Below are 17745 nucleotides of genomic sequence, written 5' to 3' on the forward strand. Positions count from 1 at the left end.
AAAATTTTTTCTTCTTTTATATAGTTCATTCTCCTGTAATATATTTCGAAAGTTTGTTAAATAAAATGAGTGTTTTGTTTTTCAATATAAGTGGCTAATTTTCTAAGCTGAGGTGAAAAGTGAAGCTCAAAAGTTTAAATTATTAAATTAATTACTTTCTTAATTGATTTTTAAAGTTTATTTATTAGTTTTTATTTTTTTATCGGTTTCTTTTATATCATGTTAATTTATAAATCTAGATATCCTTAAATATATATAGTATTTTGACATAATATCGACACAATATAGTTATTGCACATTAGGTACTTGATTTCATATTTATCCACATTAACAGTTGGTAAAAAATTAAATGACATAATAATTAACCGGCAAAAGAAATACAAAATACAAATATGAGAGAGTGTTATGATCATAATTTGAAACCTGAGAGTGGATCCCATAACCTTAGCAATTTTTAGATTGGTTCCTATTAATTTTTTTCAGCAATTAATTTTTTGTCTAATAATTGACTACTAGATTTTTAAATTCTATGTAGTTCGACCCCAAATTCATTGGGTTATATTATAACTAGACACTCTTATACTTGAGAGTAATAACACTTTTAAGTCATGTCAACATTTATCTCTAGTTGGAATCTAATAGAGTTATCTGCATCAAGGAAGAGTTTGCATAATGGATAAAAGGTATGGAGAGTGATTTTTCAAAATATCCTAAAGCACTTACTTATGTAAGGAATGTGTGGCTAGATAAGTATAAGGAAAAAATTGTTTCTACATGGACAAACTCAGTTATGCATTTTGGAAACATGACATCGAACAAGTAAACTATTAAAATAAAATTGTAATTTGCTTATATTTTATTATTATTTTTACAATATGATAAAAAAGTTGTTATTAACATAAAATATTTGTTATTGCACTTGTTACAGGGTCGAGTCGTCACATTCTAAATTGAAGAAGCACCTGAGGACATCCCAAGACACTTTTAAGTCATCTTGGACAAAAGTCTATGCTTTGTTGGAATTACAATTGGTTGAGATTAAGGCTTCGCTAGAGAGGAATTTACCATGGTACAACGTGATTTTAAACCTTCAATTTTCAACGAGTTGAGAGGACATGTTGTAATGAATGCACTCACAATGATACTTGATGAATCTAAATGAGCTAATCTAAATGAGCTAACCCAAATGCTTTTCCTTGTAGATGTATAATACGACGCACTCATGGGTTTTCATGTGCACATGACATTGCAGAGTACAAATGTGAATGTTGACCTATTCTTTTGCCTTCTCTTCATAGTCACTGAAAGAAACTAGACTTACTGTAGATAAAACAAGATGAATTAAAAAACATTGTGTTACATGCCAGAGTTAGAGATTATTATGAAGCGTTTCAATGTTAATAATGATTTAGCTAAGGTTCAATTATTAAGAAAATTAAAAGAACTAAAAAATCCAGCATCAACTTTTCTTATTGAACTAGAGGTTAAGGGTAAAACACATGGTGGCTCTTCTTTAAAAGTAGATACATCTACTCATAGAAATCCATCTAAATTTGAGTATGGCTTATCTAATAAAGATGGAAATTTTGTACATGTTATGCTTTCTAGTACACTTTCATTGCAAAAAAAAAAAAAAAATGAAAAAGAAAAAGAATTGTCAATCACAACCATTGAATCCTATCTATTTTATTAATTTATTTTCTTTAAGAATAAGATTACAAGCTACGAAAGATGTTGCAATAAATGGTAATTATGGCTTTCGAGTTGTGGCTAATATAATATGCTTTGGAGGACAATTGGGCTAGAGTAAGAAGTGTCTTAGTTGCTGAATTACAATGCCATTATAATGAGTACACTTTTTTGTCAGACTATGCTAGTAGATCACAAGAGCTCTTGCATTTACTTCATATTTTGAGTCCAATCCAAGATGATCATACCTAACACTTGGTATCTTATTGCTTCCAAATATAATGTTACAATGTTATCAATATCTATGCAACAATGTCTTACATTCCTTCCATTGAGATCTATTCTATTGCCATGCTCGTCTCATAAAATATAGCAACTGGTTGCTTTTATGGTTGCCATTTCATTAAGGTATGAACAAAATATTAAGAGATATACAATAATTATTTAAATCTATTGATTGATATATAATTATGTTAACAATTATTTAAACTTTATGCGGGTTTTTATACAAGCTAGTTCACCAATACCACGAATAGCAACTAAATGATTTAAATATCATCATCAATGTGCTGAAGGTTTGGCAACTTCATACACAACTGATATAATGGTTGTCAGAGAGTTAGTGCCTAATGCCGCCACTCGAGATACGATAGATTTGACTAGCCAAAAAATTATTGTATGGCACTATGATATTTATTAATAGATTCTAAAATATTTAGATTTTTAGGAAATATTTCTAACATTTTGTAATTATCGAATATGTTTGTTAAAGTTAAAATTCAAAAGTTTATTTGTCATTGGTTTGGTGTTGATTTGATTTGATTTTCTTTTTTGAATTAGCAAGTTGGACTTCAATGTGAGCATGTTGTAGGAGTAGAAGATGTGTGAGTTGATATTATTTCATTAGAAGAAAATCAATCCATATTTAAATATATAAATGTACACCAAGTGGCATGATGAGCTAAGCAACAACAGCAAGAACCCTGAAGAAAAAGAACACGATCTTGAGTTAAATTTCTAGTAAAAAGTAGATCCTTTGATCTCAAGTTCGAAAAAACCTCAAGTCTATGGACCCCTCGCTAAGATCCCATTAAGACAATCCAATTCAGAATATTGTTTTAGAAGCTCCATGGTTTAAGTCTAGTCAGAGATCATGTGCCTATATAAGTTGCTCTGCTTTGATAGAATTTGATACATGTTAGTGCATGTGTGTGTATTGTGCATTGTGTGTTTTATGTGGTGAGCAACTCTGTTCTCTAGTTTTGTATGGGGTTAATAAAAACCAAATAAAGATAGAGTGAGTGTTTTGTAAATTTTTGTGATTGCCAAGAAAGGGATAGTTGATGGATGAGGGATGAGATTTTGTCCTAACACTTAAGCTTTGACTAAGTTCTATGAGAATGCTGCAGTAGAGCCAGAAAACACAAAAAGGGTAGAAAAATTTCAAGTTTTGGGGAAAATTTTGTTGAACTGTGCTTGTATAAAGTCTGCTCCACTAGCTTGAATTGCTGAGTAACCAGGGCTGCGTATGAATCCCATATGCAGACTTAAGTCCAAAGGCAACAAGAGTTATAAGCTTTGTTGTGGCATCTACTAAAGAAATATATATATTATAGAGAAAAGGTCCCTTGTCTAGGATATTGAGTAGCCAAATTTGTTCATGGGCCCTATGTTCAGCCTTGAGTTAAAGATGTCTAGAGATAAGACTGTGTCGTGAGCATTGCTGCAGCAACTCTGATTTGCACATTGAATAAGTAATTGGGTGTCATCACCACAAGTGATAGACATTCAAATGAAATTGAAGAGAAATCTGCTAAAAAAAAGAAAAGAAAATATTTTGCTATATCATATTTTTGAACTTGTTTGTGATTTATATTCTCTCCATGTATGAATGTACTTGTGTTCTAACTCGAAAGATTGTGTAACATTAGTGTAATGCTGCAACATCTTTGGAATTTAATCAAAGAGACACACACACACACTTTGAACAAATTCTTGATGAAATACTTTCCACCAACCAAGAATACAAAATTGAGGAATGAGGTAATCGCTTTTCATCAACTTGATTATGAAAGCTTGTATGATGAAAAGAAATATTTAAAGAGCTACTCAAAAGATGTCCTCATCACGATATTCCTTACTGTATACAAATGGAAACTTTCTACAATGGATTAAATCGAAGCACCAAATTGATGGTTGATGCTTCAACAAACAGGGTTTTATTGTCTAAATCTTACAATGAAACTTATGAAATTTTAGAGAGAATTGCTAACAACAATTATTAGTGGTCATTAACTAGACAACTTGTAGTGAGAGGGACAGTAGGAGTACACAATGTGGATGCATTTACAGCATTATCAGCCCAAGCAACTTCACTAACACATATGGTAAAAGTTATGACCACTGCTCCAGCATCTGTTAACCAAGTTGCCGAAGTCTATTGTGTTTATTGTGGAAATAGACATTTATTTGATAATTGTCTTGGGAATCCAGTTTCAGTCAATTATGTGGGCAACTTTAATAGGAAAAATCAGAGTAATCCGTATTCAAACACCTATAATCCTGGATGGAGGCAGCACCCAAACTTTTCATAGAGCAACCAGAATTAGGCTGCTACAGCTCCAGTGGACAGAACAAACCCTCACAACCACCAGGATTTTACCAGCCAAATCAAGGGCATATAAACACAAGCAATGACTATTCTCTTGAAGCTATGCTTAAGGAATACATTGTGAAGAATGAAATAGTTGTCCAAAGTCAGGCTGTGTCATGAAGAAATTTAAAAAATCAAATTGGTCAGCTTGCTACAATATTGAGTAATAGACCTCAGGGCAGTTTACCTAGCAACACAAAAGATCCAAGGAGGGATGGAAAAGAACAATGTAAGGTGATCAACTTAAGGTCCAGAAAAGGTGTTGATATTCTTATTGGTATGTCCAAGAAAAGAATGGAATTTGTTCCGACCCGAGAGAAAACTCAAATTGAAGAAGAGTGACAACAACCATTTGCCAACATACTGGTGAGAATAGCCAAGCTACAACAACTGCAGAAAGACATGATTTAGTACTTGTTGAAGAAGAAGTTGCAGCACCAATAGTGGCAAACCATAATAAATCAAAAGAGAAGCAACTTGTACAACCTGCTGCAACACAGCAGTTTAGGCACCCACCACCTTTCCCGCAAAGATTTCAGAAGCAGAAACAAGACAAGCAATTCAGCTAATTCTTGAAAGTATTGAAATAATTACATATCAACATTCCTTTTGTGGAAGCATTGGAACAAATACCAAATTATGTGAAGTTTTTAAAGGACATTTTAGAAAGGAAAAAGAGGCTTGGAGAATTTGAAACTATTGCTTTAACACAAGAAAGCAGCCACATACTTCAAAATAAAATCCCTCAAAAGTTGAAAGATCCAGGGAGTTTTACAATTCCATGTTCTATTGGAATTGGATATAATGGTAGAGCACTTCGTGATTTAGGGGCAAACATTAATCTCATGATGTAGACCAACAATGGTGACTTTACAACTTGTTGACATATCTCATACATATCCTGAGGGCAAAATCGAAGATGTGTTGGTGAAAATGGATAAATTTATCTTTCCAGTGAATTTCATTGTATTGGACTTTGAAGCAGACAAAGAAGTACCAATTATCCTTGGTAGACCTTTCTTAGCCACGGGGAAGACTCTAATTAATGTGCAAAAAGGAGAATTAACCATGAGGGTGAATGACCTGCAAGTCACATTCAATGTGCTGGATGTTATGAAGAGTCCTGATGAAGTTGTAGGCTGTAATCTCATCAGTGTTGTAGACTTTGCGGTGACAGAGAGGTTAAATAGTTGCTGCAGCAAAAAAGAGATCAAGGTTGTTTCATGTTGTGCAAATTTTATTGAACTTGCAAGTGCACAAATCTATTGCAGAATAGATCAATGGTGACGAGCGTCGATCCCACGAGGAGGTGGTTTTTAATTGTGTGTAGAGTTAATTTTCTAAGTGGGCGATTGGATTTGTGGTGGAAGTGATTTAGATTATCCTAAAATTAAAATTAAAATGACAGAAACCAATTAAAGTGAAAACTATTAAAATTAAGAGTTTGGGTATCTGGATCCGCACTAAACATGCACCATAGACTTAATATTCCTTATTAGTGCCAATTAAATCATAAGGGGGTTTCCACTCCTCATGAATCTCACTCTAATAAATATGGTGCTAAAGGCTTATCGTGCCAAATAGTAATAACCTTGCTCTAGGGAGACAGTTATACCAGTGCAATATCTAGACAAGATTATTACTATTTGTCAACAAAAAATCAAAACATCCACAAATACTAGAGGGGAAGAGAAATTAAATTTACCAAATTAAGTCCATGGAACATGTTGAGACTTCACCTTCAACCCAAGCTTGAAAGAAAATTAGCTACTCATAATTGAACTAGGGGTAAAATAAAAATTTATTAAAATACTCAGAAAATACAAGATAGAGAAGGAATTATAGAAAATAGAGCTCAAAAATGGATTCAGGGGTGTCAAATTAGGGGGGAGCCCTTTATTTATAGATACACTGAGTAAATCATGGCCATCAGATTAAAATAATTTAGACGCTCAGGATTGCGCCATGTGGTAAGTTCTGATTGGATGGAACACATCATCAGGGCAGTCATTCCGTGTATATGCATGTATCATACGCATGTTTTTTGGTCCACTAACATATTGCCACGTCACCAGTCAACTCCATATAATTATTTTAGTCCAATAAGATCATGAAACATCATCGGTCCATGCCAACTCATGAGTCAACACCACATAAGTAGTCAACGTCACATCATTCGTCCAATCGAATGTTGCCACATCATCGTTCAGTGCAACGTCATCGGTCAATGCTGCGTCATCGTACCGTATATGTGATCAGTGTCTTGAACAATATTGTAAATAGTACCGTACATGTGAACAATGTCGTTTATCCTTTTATGCTTCTCCTAAGATTTTCGATTGTCCTGAGATTAGAATTACTGTTCATTTTGCTATATGATCTCTCGTTCATTATGAAATAACCATGATGCCCCAAAAAATACATAAAATATTTAATTATAATAAAATACACATAATTAAATCATAAAGGACTTAAATACATAAAAGTAGAGATGTTAGTGAGACTTTGAGTGTAAAATGACGATTTTCTACTTTATAAATATACACTTTCTAGCACTCAACACACCAGTCCAGTAGACTTTATCACAATTAGAGTAATCAAGCCACTTTAAAAAATGACATGTCAAATCTCAAAATCTCACCGGTAGTAGTGACACTCTCACAAAGAAATTAAACCTAATACTCAAATGAATGGTAAATTGAGAGAAAATAATAAAGAAGCAATATCACACACTTTCACCAAGATGAAAGAAATATGCCTACAGTTTAGAAATAACATGATCTTAAGTCAAACAAAATGCTAGTCAAACCAATGTATTCATTATCTTTTTTTTTAATTTTTTTTTATGAATCACCACATCTTTTTAGCCCATATAACTAGCTTCTACTTTAGACTATAGTTCCCTAAAATCAAGAAAGACTTTTATTAGGACATAACGTAGGCTAGGAACATGGCTAACAAAGGAGGTGAAATAGGAAAAACAAAATATATGTTTGAGAAAAAGTAAAACTCTTTTGGCGATTACCAGGTACATTTCGCTTATTTATTATTATTGTTATTTTTCTCTCTTTTTCTTTTTTTCTTTTTTCTTTTTTTATTTTTTTAAATAATTTTTTTGTGTATGGCACAACTTTACTGAACAAAATAATTCTTTACATTTTTCTCAAACATGAATAGGTGATGAAATTTATAAGACATCGGGTAATATTCCAAATCCGAGTGGGTCAAGATGATAGGTTGACAAAGAAAAATATTTTTTTTATAAAAGGCTCAAAAGGGTTAACTATGGATATTGCACAAAAAGGATGGCTAGATAGGCTCCAACGAGTTAAATATGGTATTTCCATCGTCTTTTAGGGCTCTAAATAATCTTACATATGTATGAGTTAGATGGACCTTCAAATGTATCAACACATATTTTTTTTATTTTTTTATGATTTTTTTTAGAGGGTTGGCTCAAAAGAAATCTAGAGATCATGTATAAAATAATAAACTGCTAAGCTGTACGAAGAATGAGCAAAAAGGGTTACTCTCCAAGAAAAATGACAGACTCAAAAACTCACATGGAATTTATTATGACATGTGCATTCCTTCAAGCAACTCATATTTGTCCCGACATCAACATGTAGAGTGGCAAATGTTGAGTGTTAGAAAATGTATATTTATAAAGGAGAAAATCGTCATTTTACATTTCAAGTTTTACTAACACCCTTGCTTTTATGTATTTAAACTTCTTGTCATTTAATTATGTGTGTTGTATTATAATTAAGTATTTTATGTATTTTAAGGGCATCATAATCATTTCACAATGAACAAGAGATCAGATGGCAAAATAGACATCACTTTTGAACTCAAGACAGTCGAAAACTTTAGGAAGAGCATAAAAGGAAAAATGGCACTGTTCACATGTACGGTACTATTCATATGTACGGTACTGTCTACCTTACTATTCATGACACTATTCACATAGACGGATCGATGTCGTGGCATTGACCGATGATGTGGCATTGACTGATGAGATGTCACGATCTTGTTGGACTAAAATTCTTATGCACTGTTGATCGATAACGTGGCAGCATATCAGTGGACCAAAAATCTCGCGTACAGTACATGCATTACACAGGATTATTTTCAACCAAACCACGATACTGTTCAAGCTGGGTCAAACCGTATTTCTGTTCAAACTGCGTACTGTTGTCTTGATCTCCTTCTTCTTGCCTTTGTAATTTTATTCTTGATGATAATTCCTTGCCGCCTTTCTATATGGTGCACGCCTCCTTTTATATTGTAAATTAGGGTAAAAGACCTAAAGTCCATGCGCGTGCATGCGTTTAAATTAGGAAACATGCAGATCGCGATTTTATAGCTGACCCACGCTTTAAGCTTTCTCCCGCATTGCTCTCTGATTGCTGCAGCACTGGTTGCCCTAGCATCCACAACAGCACTGCATTAATTCCGATTGTGCTTGTCTTCTTTTGTGGCCATCTTCTTTCCTCCTCTTGCTCATCTTATGTCTCAGCATCCCCTTATGAATTTAAAACCTACAATTATGCACCTGTTTTTAGCACAAATTACTTGATTTAAACAATACTTATTAAAACCCAACTAAAATGAATGTTTATGCAAAAGGTAACCAAAATGTAATTAAAACACCTTATTTGTTCTCTAAATGACCTTGATTTAAATCTAGAATTGATGTAATAACTCACATTTCCTAGAGTTATCACACTACCAAGAAGTTATGATTGGGATAATGCTCGTCGGATGGTTAGGTTTTTGAGGTTTTTTTATGATGCCACATTGACATTTTCTTTTTCTCTGAGGGTGACATCTAGTATGTGCTACAACGAGATATACAAAGTTGAAAAGGCTCTAAATACAATGGCGGACAACCTTGACCCGCACATTAGTATGATAGCAAGTAGCATAAAGAAAAAATTTGAGTATTGGGAGGGGCCTTCGAAGATAAACAAGTTGTTGATCGTTGCTTCTGTATTAGATCCACGGGGAAATTGAATTTTGCAACTCTTTGTTTTGAGACTTTATATGGTAAGGATAGTGAAAAATGTGCTGAGATGAAAAACGTGGTAAAAAATGCTTTAAACAAGCTTTTTGAAGCATATAGTGCTCAACACTTAAAACCAAGTGCTAGTGCAAGTGCAAGTGCATTTCCAAGTGCAAGTGCAAGTGCATTTTCAAGTGCAAGTGCAAGTGCGTTTCCTAGTACAACTGCTGGTGTTAGTGCTAATAGTGGGCTAACTTTTATGGATGAAAATGATGAGGTATTTGAGGACTTTTTCTCCAAATACATCGAGATGGTTGCTGTCAGTAGAGATCACATAAAATTGTTAAATGAGCTAGATCTTTACTTGATGGAGTCGATTGAATATCAAGCGCCTAATGCATTGGGTGCTCCATTTGATATTTTGCTATGGTAGAAAGCTAATAATTCGAAATACCCAATTTTGTCGCAAATAGCAAGAGATGTGCTTGCCATTCCAGTATCTATAGTTGCATCTAAGTCTGTTTTTAGCACGGGAGGACGTATTTTAGATGAATATAGGAGTTCTATGACTCCTGATATGGTGGAAGCATTGATATTGACGTAAAATTGGTTGCAATCTTCACTTTTTGTTTGATTCAACAACAAACCTTCAAGCATTGGTTGAGGAAAACAAGTTTATGGATGCTCTTACAGAAGATATAAATATTAATGGTTACTTATTTACTTATATATTTTTAAGATTTTTTTTACTTTAAGAGTTATTTACTTCAAGTCTTTTTATTTCATGTAGAGCTTCATAAATCGACACAAATAGAGCATCCAAGTGTTCTAATGTGAAGATTTTTTGTTCCAACAGTAAGTATGTAACTATGTATATTGATTTGGATCAAATATAATAATCAATTACAAAATTAGGGTGTAGTCATAATACAAACATGCTACTAGTAATATTGAGAATTGCATAATAATCAATTACACAATTAGGGTGTAGTCATAATACAAACATGCTACTAGTAATATTGAGAATTGTTAAGGCATATTGAGTGATTCCACTAAATGTTAATTAATTTTTTAAATTTTTTGCAGAGTGGACTGATTTGTTTCATTTTATATTTGTTGTTACTCGATATTTTGCTACTGTGTTGGTTAATTATTGCTAATTTGGAGGTGTTGTGATGAGTATTGATGGTGTTGGAGATTGATTATTAGCCTTGTTTGTCATGTGGAGATGTTTAATCATGATTGCCATTTGCCATTTTAATTTTTAGATTTGTAATTTTTGTAGTTTTATTGTACTTGATTACATGTTTTATTTTTTATTAACTTTAAAAAAACTTGTTGAAATGTTGTTAAAGATGATTTTAGTTGATGTTTGTTGTTAAGGATGTTTGGATTTGATATTTTTAGATTTTAAGTGGTTTTTGGTAGAATTTTTAGATTAAATTGTTCCAACCCGTTATAACATGACTTAACCCGAATTTTTAGATTGAATTGTTCTAACTCAAACTAACTTGAGTTAACCCAAACTGAAATTTTAACTCGAATTACCAACCCAATTCGATTCGAATTACGAACCCGAACCGAACCAAACCAAATTTAATTCGGTTCACTTCGATTCGAGTTGATATTTTCAACCCGATTAGATTCAATTCTCCAACCCAACCGGATTAAAATCCAAAAAATCCGAACCTGAATCCGATTTACCCACCCCAACCTATAACCATATTGCTGCTAGTTTTGGCATTTTCTGGTTTAATTATTTGCAGTCCCCACTCTTTTATGTAAACTGAAAAAGAAACTAAAGGTTGTAAAAGTTAACATTTAAGTTCTATTTGTTTTAATTTTTTTTTTCAAACTTGAATAAGGAAAGGAATTAAACAAGAAGGCGGTGGATGTTGTTGTTGGTGATGAGGATTATAAAATGGTATAAAGCACCCAAAAACGAAACGAAAGCAAATAAATTTAATATTTGAAATTTGAATGGCATCGATGGACGACGATAGCTTCAGAGTTCGAGTGGATAAGATCTTCGGTTCTCTCGCGCCTTCTAATTCTAACACTTGGTCTCTCTCAGACGACGCCGTCGAGCGTCGTAAGTGGAGGCGCGACAAAGACACGTCATCAGCCAGAGATGAAACGCCTTGTTCGTCGTCGTTTGATGAGTTCCTCCGCAAGAATCGCCGGAGAAACTTCCGTCTTGACGATGACGGTGACGATGACGGTGACGAGCCTGTTAGGGATAGAGATGAGTGGGAGATCAGATCTTCCATTGGCTTGGACTCCACTCTTGACAACGAGGTTTTTTTTCCCTCTTCTTCCCCTCCCTTTTATTTTTAATTTATTTTATTTAGTAATTTGATTTTTATTTCTGCGGGAAGGATAGAGAAAATTATTATAAACTGGCTCTATTTTCGTCTTTTTGACAACATTTATGTGAAAGAAAAGGAATAAAAAATAGAAACTGCGTGTTTAGGCTCCGCTTCGTATTGAGATGTGGCTTCGAAGTTAAAGCTGCATGCTTAGGCGCCGTGTGCTGTAAAATTCACCTTAAATTCTAATGCACAGTTGCAATTGTTTGCCAAACGCTTTACACAGCTGTTACTTTAAAGCTACCGTGAGAGGCAGCAATACTAAATGGAGCCTTAGTTTAGTTGTATTTCATTTAACAAAATGAATTAAGTTTGTATATAAATCTACAAACTGTCAGAAAAATTTAGTGTTTAATGATGACCAACTAGGAAAAACAATGCTGCTGATAGTTTTGGAACTTGTTTGCGACTCTTCTGATTTCTAATTGATTTATGCTATATGGTGTTACTTACGTAGGGAAGTTCAGTTACTTGAAGAGAGACTGTGTATCTTTGTTATGTCAATATTATTGAGTAAAGTGAGGTAATGCTTGCCTTGTGAATATGTGTACCTGCAGCGGCATTTTTCTTTTTCTTTTTGTGTTTTTTTTTCCTTATGACTGTTTACTTATAAAGCTTGTATCTTTTATGCTTGCTGCAGGAAGAGGAAGATGAGTTTGATAAAGTAGCTGCAGGCAGAGAGAATGCTGGTGAGCGCTTGTATATGAATGATGTAGCTGAACAAGGGCCTTACTTGAACTTGCACAATGTGGTTCCAAACGCATTAAATGCTGCCACTAAGGACCCACGTGCCAATCATCATGCTGCAAGAATTAGGCTGAAAGAAGATGACGGTGAAACTGAAGCTCAAAGTTTTAGTTTTCCTCATTCAGACTGTGATACAAAAATTAAGAATTCGCATGCTAAAGTATCTGAAGTGAGTGGTCCACCAAAGTCCATTTTGAAAAGGAAGGACATCAGTGCAGATTCTAAGCTGCAAAAACGTGTCAGGTTTGATACTGCTTGTAAAAATGATTGTGTTACTGCATCAGAAAGGACTCAATGTTCTTCAGTCAACACCTCATCAATGGATGCTAATGATTCTATTGATGGATATCAGCCGTCCCAAAATGCTTGCATGGTTCCAGATTACTTAATGAATCCTTCTAAATATACTTACTACAGTTTTGATTCGTCAGATGAATATAGTGAAGAATCCAGCATTAAGGGTTTTATGGATGTGTTTAGGCTGGTAAAAGATTTCAAAGCTAAAGAGGTGGGGCCAGTTGAAGAGAATGCTTCTGGTGATCTTCCAAAATCAGTGACTTTTATCCCTAAGAAGAAAGCAGGTGATCTTAAGGCAGAAAAGAGTAGTGGTGAGATTAAAGAAAACAAGGAATATGATGGCAAGCTGTCCTTGTCTCGGTTGGGCTTTCCTGTAGGTATCGCTGCTACAGAGTCCCAACATTGTGATACTGCAGAAGAAGAGGATGAACCAGAAACAAATGTAACAAATGATGGTGTTCGTTTCCGAAAACCTGGTCGCAAATATCGAACACCATCAAGGTCAGATGATTCTGATTCTTAATGTTTTGTAATGATTCTAAAAAGCCTCAGGGTCATTACATGTAATACTCTGAATCTGAAATCTTTGATTATGTTTTGTCTTGTCCAAAAGTTTGCCAACCCAGCAATTGATTGCCTCCTTGTTGGGTTGTCTTTCTCCCTTTTTTTTTTCCTTTATTAAATGAAAGTTCTTTTCTCTGTGTAAGTAATTGCATTGTGCATGAGTTTTAACTTGTGTGGGTTTTTATTTATCTATTATAGATTGCTCGCTGTTGACTATATCCACAATTAGCTTCTTGCTTGACCGTATCCAACTATCCATTACCCGAGTCATGATTCTAGTCCTTTTTTGGTAGATTGAAACTGTAATTGATGAGAAAATGATGTATTTTTCTGGAACTAGTTTTGGGACAAGTATTGGCTGAAATGTTAGTAGATATAAAAAATATATGCTTTAGTACAATGTTATGTGCTAGACTTATGCAGTGTAATGTTTCTGTTGCCTTCGTCCACTATTTTATTGACCAATATCTTAGCAGCGCCTCTCCTAGAATTAAAACCGATTTCTTTAAACAAATTAAAAGAGATGCAAAGAGATCTTTTTTCTGTTCAGCCCTGCTCATAATAATTTGAGATTGGTTAAGGGCCGGGATTGGAAGAATATTTTAAATTATCATTTTAGAGCTCAATGTCAGGGAGGAGAGAACCCTGGAAGTTAATTCATATACAGTATTGAGGTGTTGTGGTTTTTAATTCAAACTATTGAATGACAGAATCACTATGCTACTGTATTACCATTGAACCAGAGAAAATAGTGATTTGCAAAATACATGAATTGAGCGACCAATATTTAATCATATACTGCTTATTTAATGATTATCAAGCTTTCTTCTCCAACTATTCCTCATTAAAATACCTCTAAATCTCTTATGCATGCAGGTCTATACAAGTATATCAGCTCTAAATACAATTTTACTTTCAGTAAGAAGATTAACATGCAGCAAGTAATTAAGTGTAGATTAGTAGAAACAATAATTTGTACAATCGACCACCAATACATAATCAAGGTAAAGAGTCAGTCCATATAAACTTTGAGATATATATTTAGCAGCATGGAAGCTGAATTGTCGTCTAAACATTTCTAAACTTATTACCATCTGTGTATAAACCAAACCCTATAATGGCAGTTAAGCCACAAAGTACTGAAAAGTGAATAAGAATAGTAAAAATACAAAAACTAAAAAACAAACGGAAAACCCAATCTCAAATGTGATCCTCAGACAAATCTTCATATTTAATCCACCTCTGCTTTCGGAACTTCTGTTATGTACACTACTGTGTATTCTGATTGCCTCCTACAATTTATCAGCGATTCTTCCTAAAGCATCTGCAAGCTTATTAAGAACAGCAACTAAGCTATCTGCATGGTCTTTTCTTTGTTCCCTGTCTAACTGGAAACTGTTGTTCTGAGCTTCAAGTTGGGCAGTCAGCATTTTGCCATTCCTTTCCAGAACATCAATCAACTGATACTGCATATTGCTCATTTCTTCATCCCCATCTACCGTGAATCGTTTCCGCTTCCGCCCATCTTGAGAAGTAGAGCCTATCTCAGGAGCTGGCTGTTTCTCGGTCGTTGTACCTGCAGGTCCAATGATTTTTCATTGAGGATCACAAGCACCTTAACCTTAGCAATAGAATCAAGAGTGAGTCACCTTCGTAGAATACATTTTCTCCATTGAAATAGATTTATACATTATTACCCAGCTTCATATCATCATATTCATCATGTTTGAGAAACAATACGATAACAAAGAAAGTCTTGAATGAAGTCAGTCACACCATATCTGCTGATGGTGTGATCGACATAATCTAATTACGACAAGTGTTGTCAGTTGGTAATTAAATATTTGCTGACGTGATAGCAGTCTCATACAAGACATTCTCCCTCATAACCTATAGAAACTCTAATATCTCAAGTACAAAGAATATCCCAACAAATGATCCAGATTTTCTTTTGCAATTTCACTAAACAGTCACAAGCAACCTATCCCCTATGCATCTAGTAAGGACTTTTCAATACAGGAAAGAGCGTGCTCATAAATGGTTCAAAATCACTATGCAATGACCATCAATTTGGAAGCTTCAAACAATTCATGAGAGTGAGAACTTGATCTGAGAAAGTACCAAAAAAAAAAATGTAATTTTCCAGAAACATTCCCGGGATATTTGAAATCCAATAGAAACCATCCTTACTTAAAATGAACCAAGTAGTGCTGTTTGTTAATTGTTATTAGGTAAAAAATAATTCAATTAATGCTGTGTTTATTTAGGGAGAATCTATAAAAGCTAGCAATTTATACAATAATATTAAAAGGATTAGCCATTAATCAAATATTATGAACAGGGGGAAAAAAAAAGCTAGTGAAAAGAGGAATACCTTGGCCATGACACCCTCGTAGGTTTGGTTGGTACTGTTTTTCTGCAAATGAAAAAAAAAAGTTGAAAACTACCACAAAAATTTTGCAAATCATTATGGATTTTTCTAAAAAGAATAATTATTTTTCAAAATTAAAGATTTAAGTCAAGTCTCAGGCAGCATTACTAATACATCTCAATAACATCCTAAACCCCTAACCATTTTTCAGGAAAACCAAAAAAATCCGTTTTACAATTTGTCAAAAATTCTGAAAAGAGTCATCTCAAATTAGCCAGAAAAATTTCATGAATTTTTTTTGGAAAAAATTAAAAAAATAATTAAATTATCTCATTTATTTTAACTAGAATATCCACCAAATTCCCATTAAAATAATCCTGCTGACCAAACTTTGTACCATCATTCTTCATTCATCTCCAGAACCTATGACATCCTCTTAAAAAAATAATTATAAAAAAAAAATGAACCAATCACTAAGATAGCTATTATTAATTACAAATATTTTAAAAAGGCAAAAAAGAAAAAAAGGGGAAAAAAAGTCCACTTAGCAGAATCAAAACTCGAATTACCTGGGATTGGCATGGTTGCCGAAATCGGCTTAGCCGCCGCCGGAGCGGCCTCAGCCGGCGCATCATCCTTGACTGGAGTCCCGGTGGTCTCCTCCGGCTCAAAATCCGAAAACAAACCATCATCCGCCGCCGCGCTCCTCCCGCTATCGAAAACCGCCTCGTCCGTCGTCGTCTCCTCCGCCGGAGCAAGAGCCAGGCCCAACCCCGGCGACGCAGACGAAGCCACCGTCGCCGCTCCGTCGAGTATATCATAAACCTCCCTATCGAAAAACCCCGGCAACTTCCTCTCCCTCCTCAAGTCATTCCTCATCACCCAAAACGACTCCGTTCCGTCCTTCACGTGCGACTCCCACTCCTTAATCTTCTTAAAATCCCCGGCCAAATTGCTCCACCTCTTCCGGCACTGAACCGGCCCCCGGTTCACCCCGTGCCGCTTGCAGTACGATGAAACAGAGGCCCACTTCGGTTCAATCTGACCCGACCCGAAACCCATGCCCGCTGCCCGCCCCCTTCTCACCCGATTCTCCGCCACTCTTTTGCCCTGTATCAGCACCAGAATTTCCTGTCTCGTCCATCGCGGGAGCCTCGGAGCCTTGCAACCGTCATCACCACCGTCGATTGACGCCGTCGTCGTGCGCTGTTCGACGCCGTTATTAACGCCGTCAGTTTCTCCGTCAACGGGCGTCCGGGCCAGGCTTAGCTGCTCCAAAGCCATTATTTTAATTTATTAAATGCTGGCTGCAAGTAAAAAAAAATTATAAAAAAAAAATAAAAAACGATAGGGACTAATTTTTATTGGCACGTGAGTTAACGTGTGATACAAAGTAACGGCGTTTTTTAAGATGACCCCGTTACGCCGTTTAAAGAAAACGGTCGTCTTATTCCCATCTCAACATCTTTCCTCCGTAATAGACATCCTTCCTCCGTAACAGAAGAATTATAGAGAAATAGAAACTTGAAAGAGAGATAAGAAGAGAAAGAGAGAGATTGAATTTTGAGCGTTAAAAGGAAAAATAGAAAGGCATCAAGTGAAGAGATGTTTTCACGGTTTATTTTATTTTTATTTATTTTTCTTTATTAATTATTACTTTTAAGGGTGGGTTTCATCAATACTTTATTTTTTAAAAAAAACTTGGAAACTATAGGGTTATTGACCTTAATAACTAATTATTAAAGATTAATTTTGAGTGAAATGACAACAATACCCTCGTAGTTCAAAAAAACAATCACGAAACCCTATTACTTAAAAAAAATGATCACATGGATTTGTTTAATCACTGGCATAATTACTCTAAAAGAGATTTATATGACATTTTCATTGAACTACAGGGTTATTGACGTCATTTCCTCTAATTTTAGTAAAGAATGAGGACAAATGGTTCAAATTTTGCTAATTAATCATATTGAATCAATGATATGAAAAGATTACCCCCATTTAATTAATTAAAAAAAAAAGCGGTCTCTGTCATGAAATTGCTCTT

General features: G+C 34.6%; 2 protein-coding genes and 1 non-coding gene across 4 annotated transcripts; 1 reads left to right on the top strand and 2 right to left on the bottom strand.

The window, feature by feature from the left end:
• Positions 1 to 3717: 3717 nt before the first annotated feature.
• On the bottom strand, positions 3718 to 3823 carry LOC112499392 (small nucleolar RNA R71). Its single transcript, XR_003067004.2, has one exon. It is a non-coding gene; the product is annotated as a small nucleolar RNA R71 (small nucleolar RNA).
• Positions 3824 to 11228: 7405 nt separating this feature from the next.
• LOC102616331 (hypothetical protein) lies at positions 11229 to 13466 on the top strand. The gene is made up of 2 exons (XM_006487476.4): positions 11229 to 11645; positions 12357 to 13466. Exons 1-2 carry the CDS (start codon positions 11328 to 11330, stop codon positions 13281 to 13283), a joined length of 1245 nt encoding a protein of 414 aa, XP_006487539.2. The 5' UTR covers positions 11229 to 11327; the 3' UTR covers positions 13284 to 13466.
• An 878-nt stretch (positions 13467 to 14344) lies between these two features.
• On the bottom strand, positions 14345 to 17286 carry LOC102615844 (hypothetical protein). Of its 2 annotated transcripts, XM_052432065.1 has the most exons (4): positions 17086 to 17286; positions 16265 to 17002; positions 15699 to 15740; positions 14345 to 14900 (listed from the first exon to the last, which is right to left on the bottom strand). In XM_052432065.1, exons 2-4 carry the CDS (start codon positions 16977 to 16979, stop codon positions 14617 to 14619), a joined length of 1041 nt encoding a protein of 346 aa, XP_052288025.1. In that variant the 5' UTR covers positions 16980 to 17002; positions 17086 to 17286; the 3' UTR covers positions 14345 to 14616. The 2 variants fall into 2 exon arrangements, with proteins under 2 accessions (XP_052288025.1, XP_024957969.1); XM_025102201.2 differs by having other exon boundaries at positions 16265 to 17286.
• Positions 17287 to 17745: the final 459 nt, after the last annotated feature.

This window comes from Citrus sinensis, chromosome 8, assembly GCF_022201045.2.
Source record: "Citrus sinensis cultivar Valencia sweet orange chromosome 8, DVS_A1.0, whole genome shotgun sequence".
In the NCBI taxonomy this organism is placed as follows: Eukaryota; Viridiplantae; Streptophyta; class Magnoliopsida; order Sapindales; family Rutaceae; genus Citrus; species Citrus sinensis.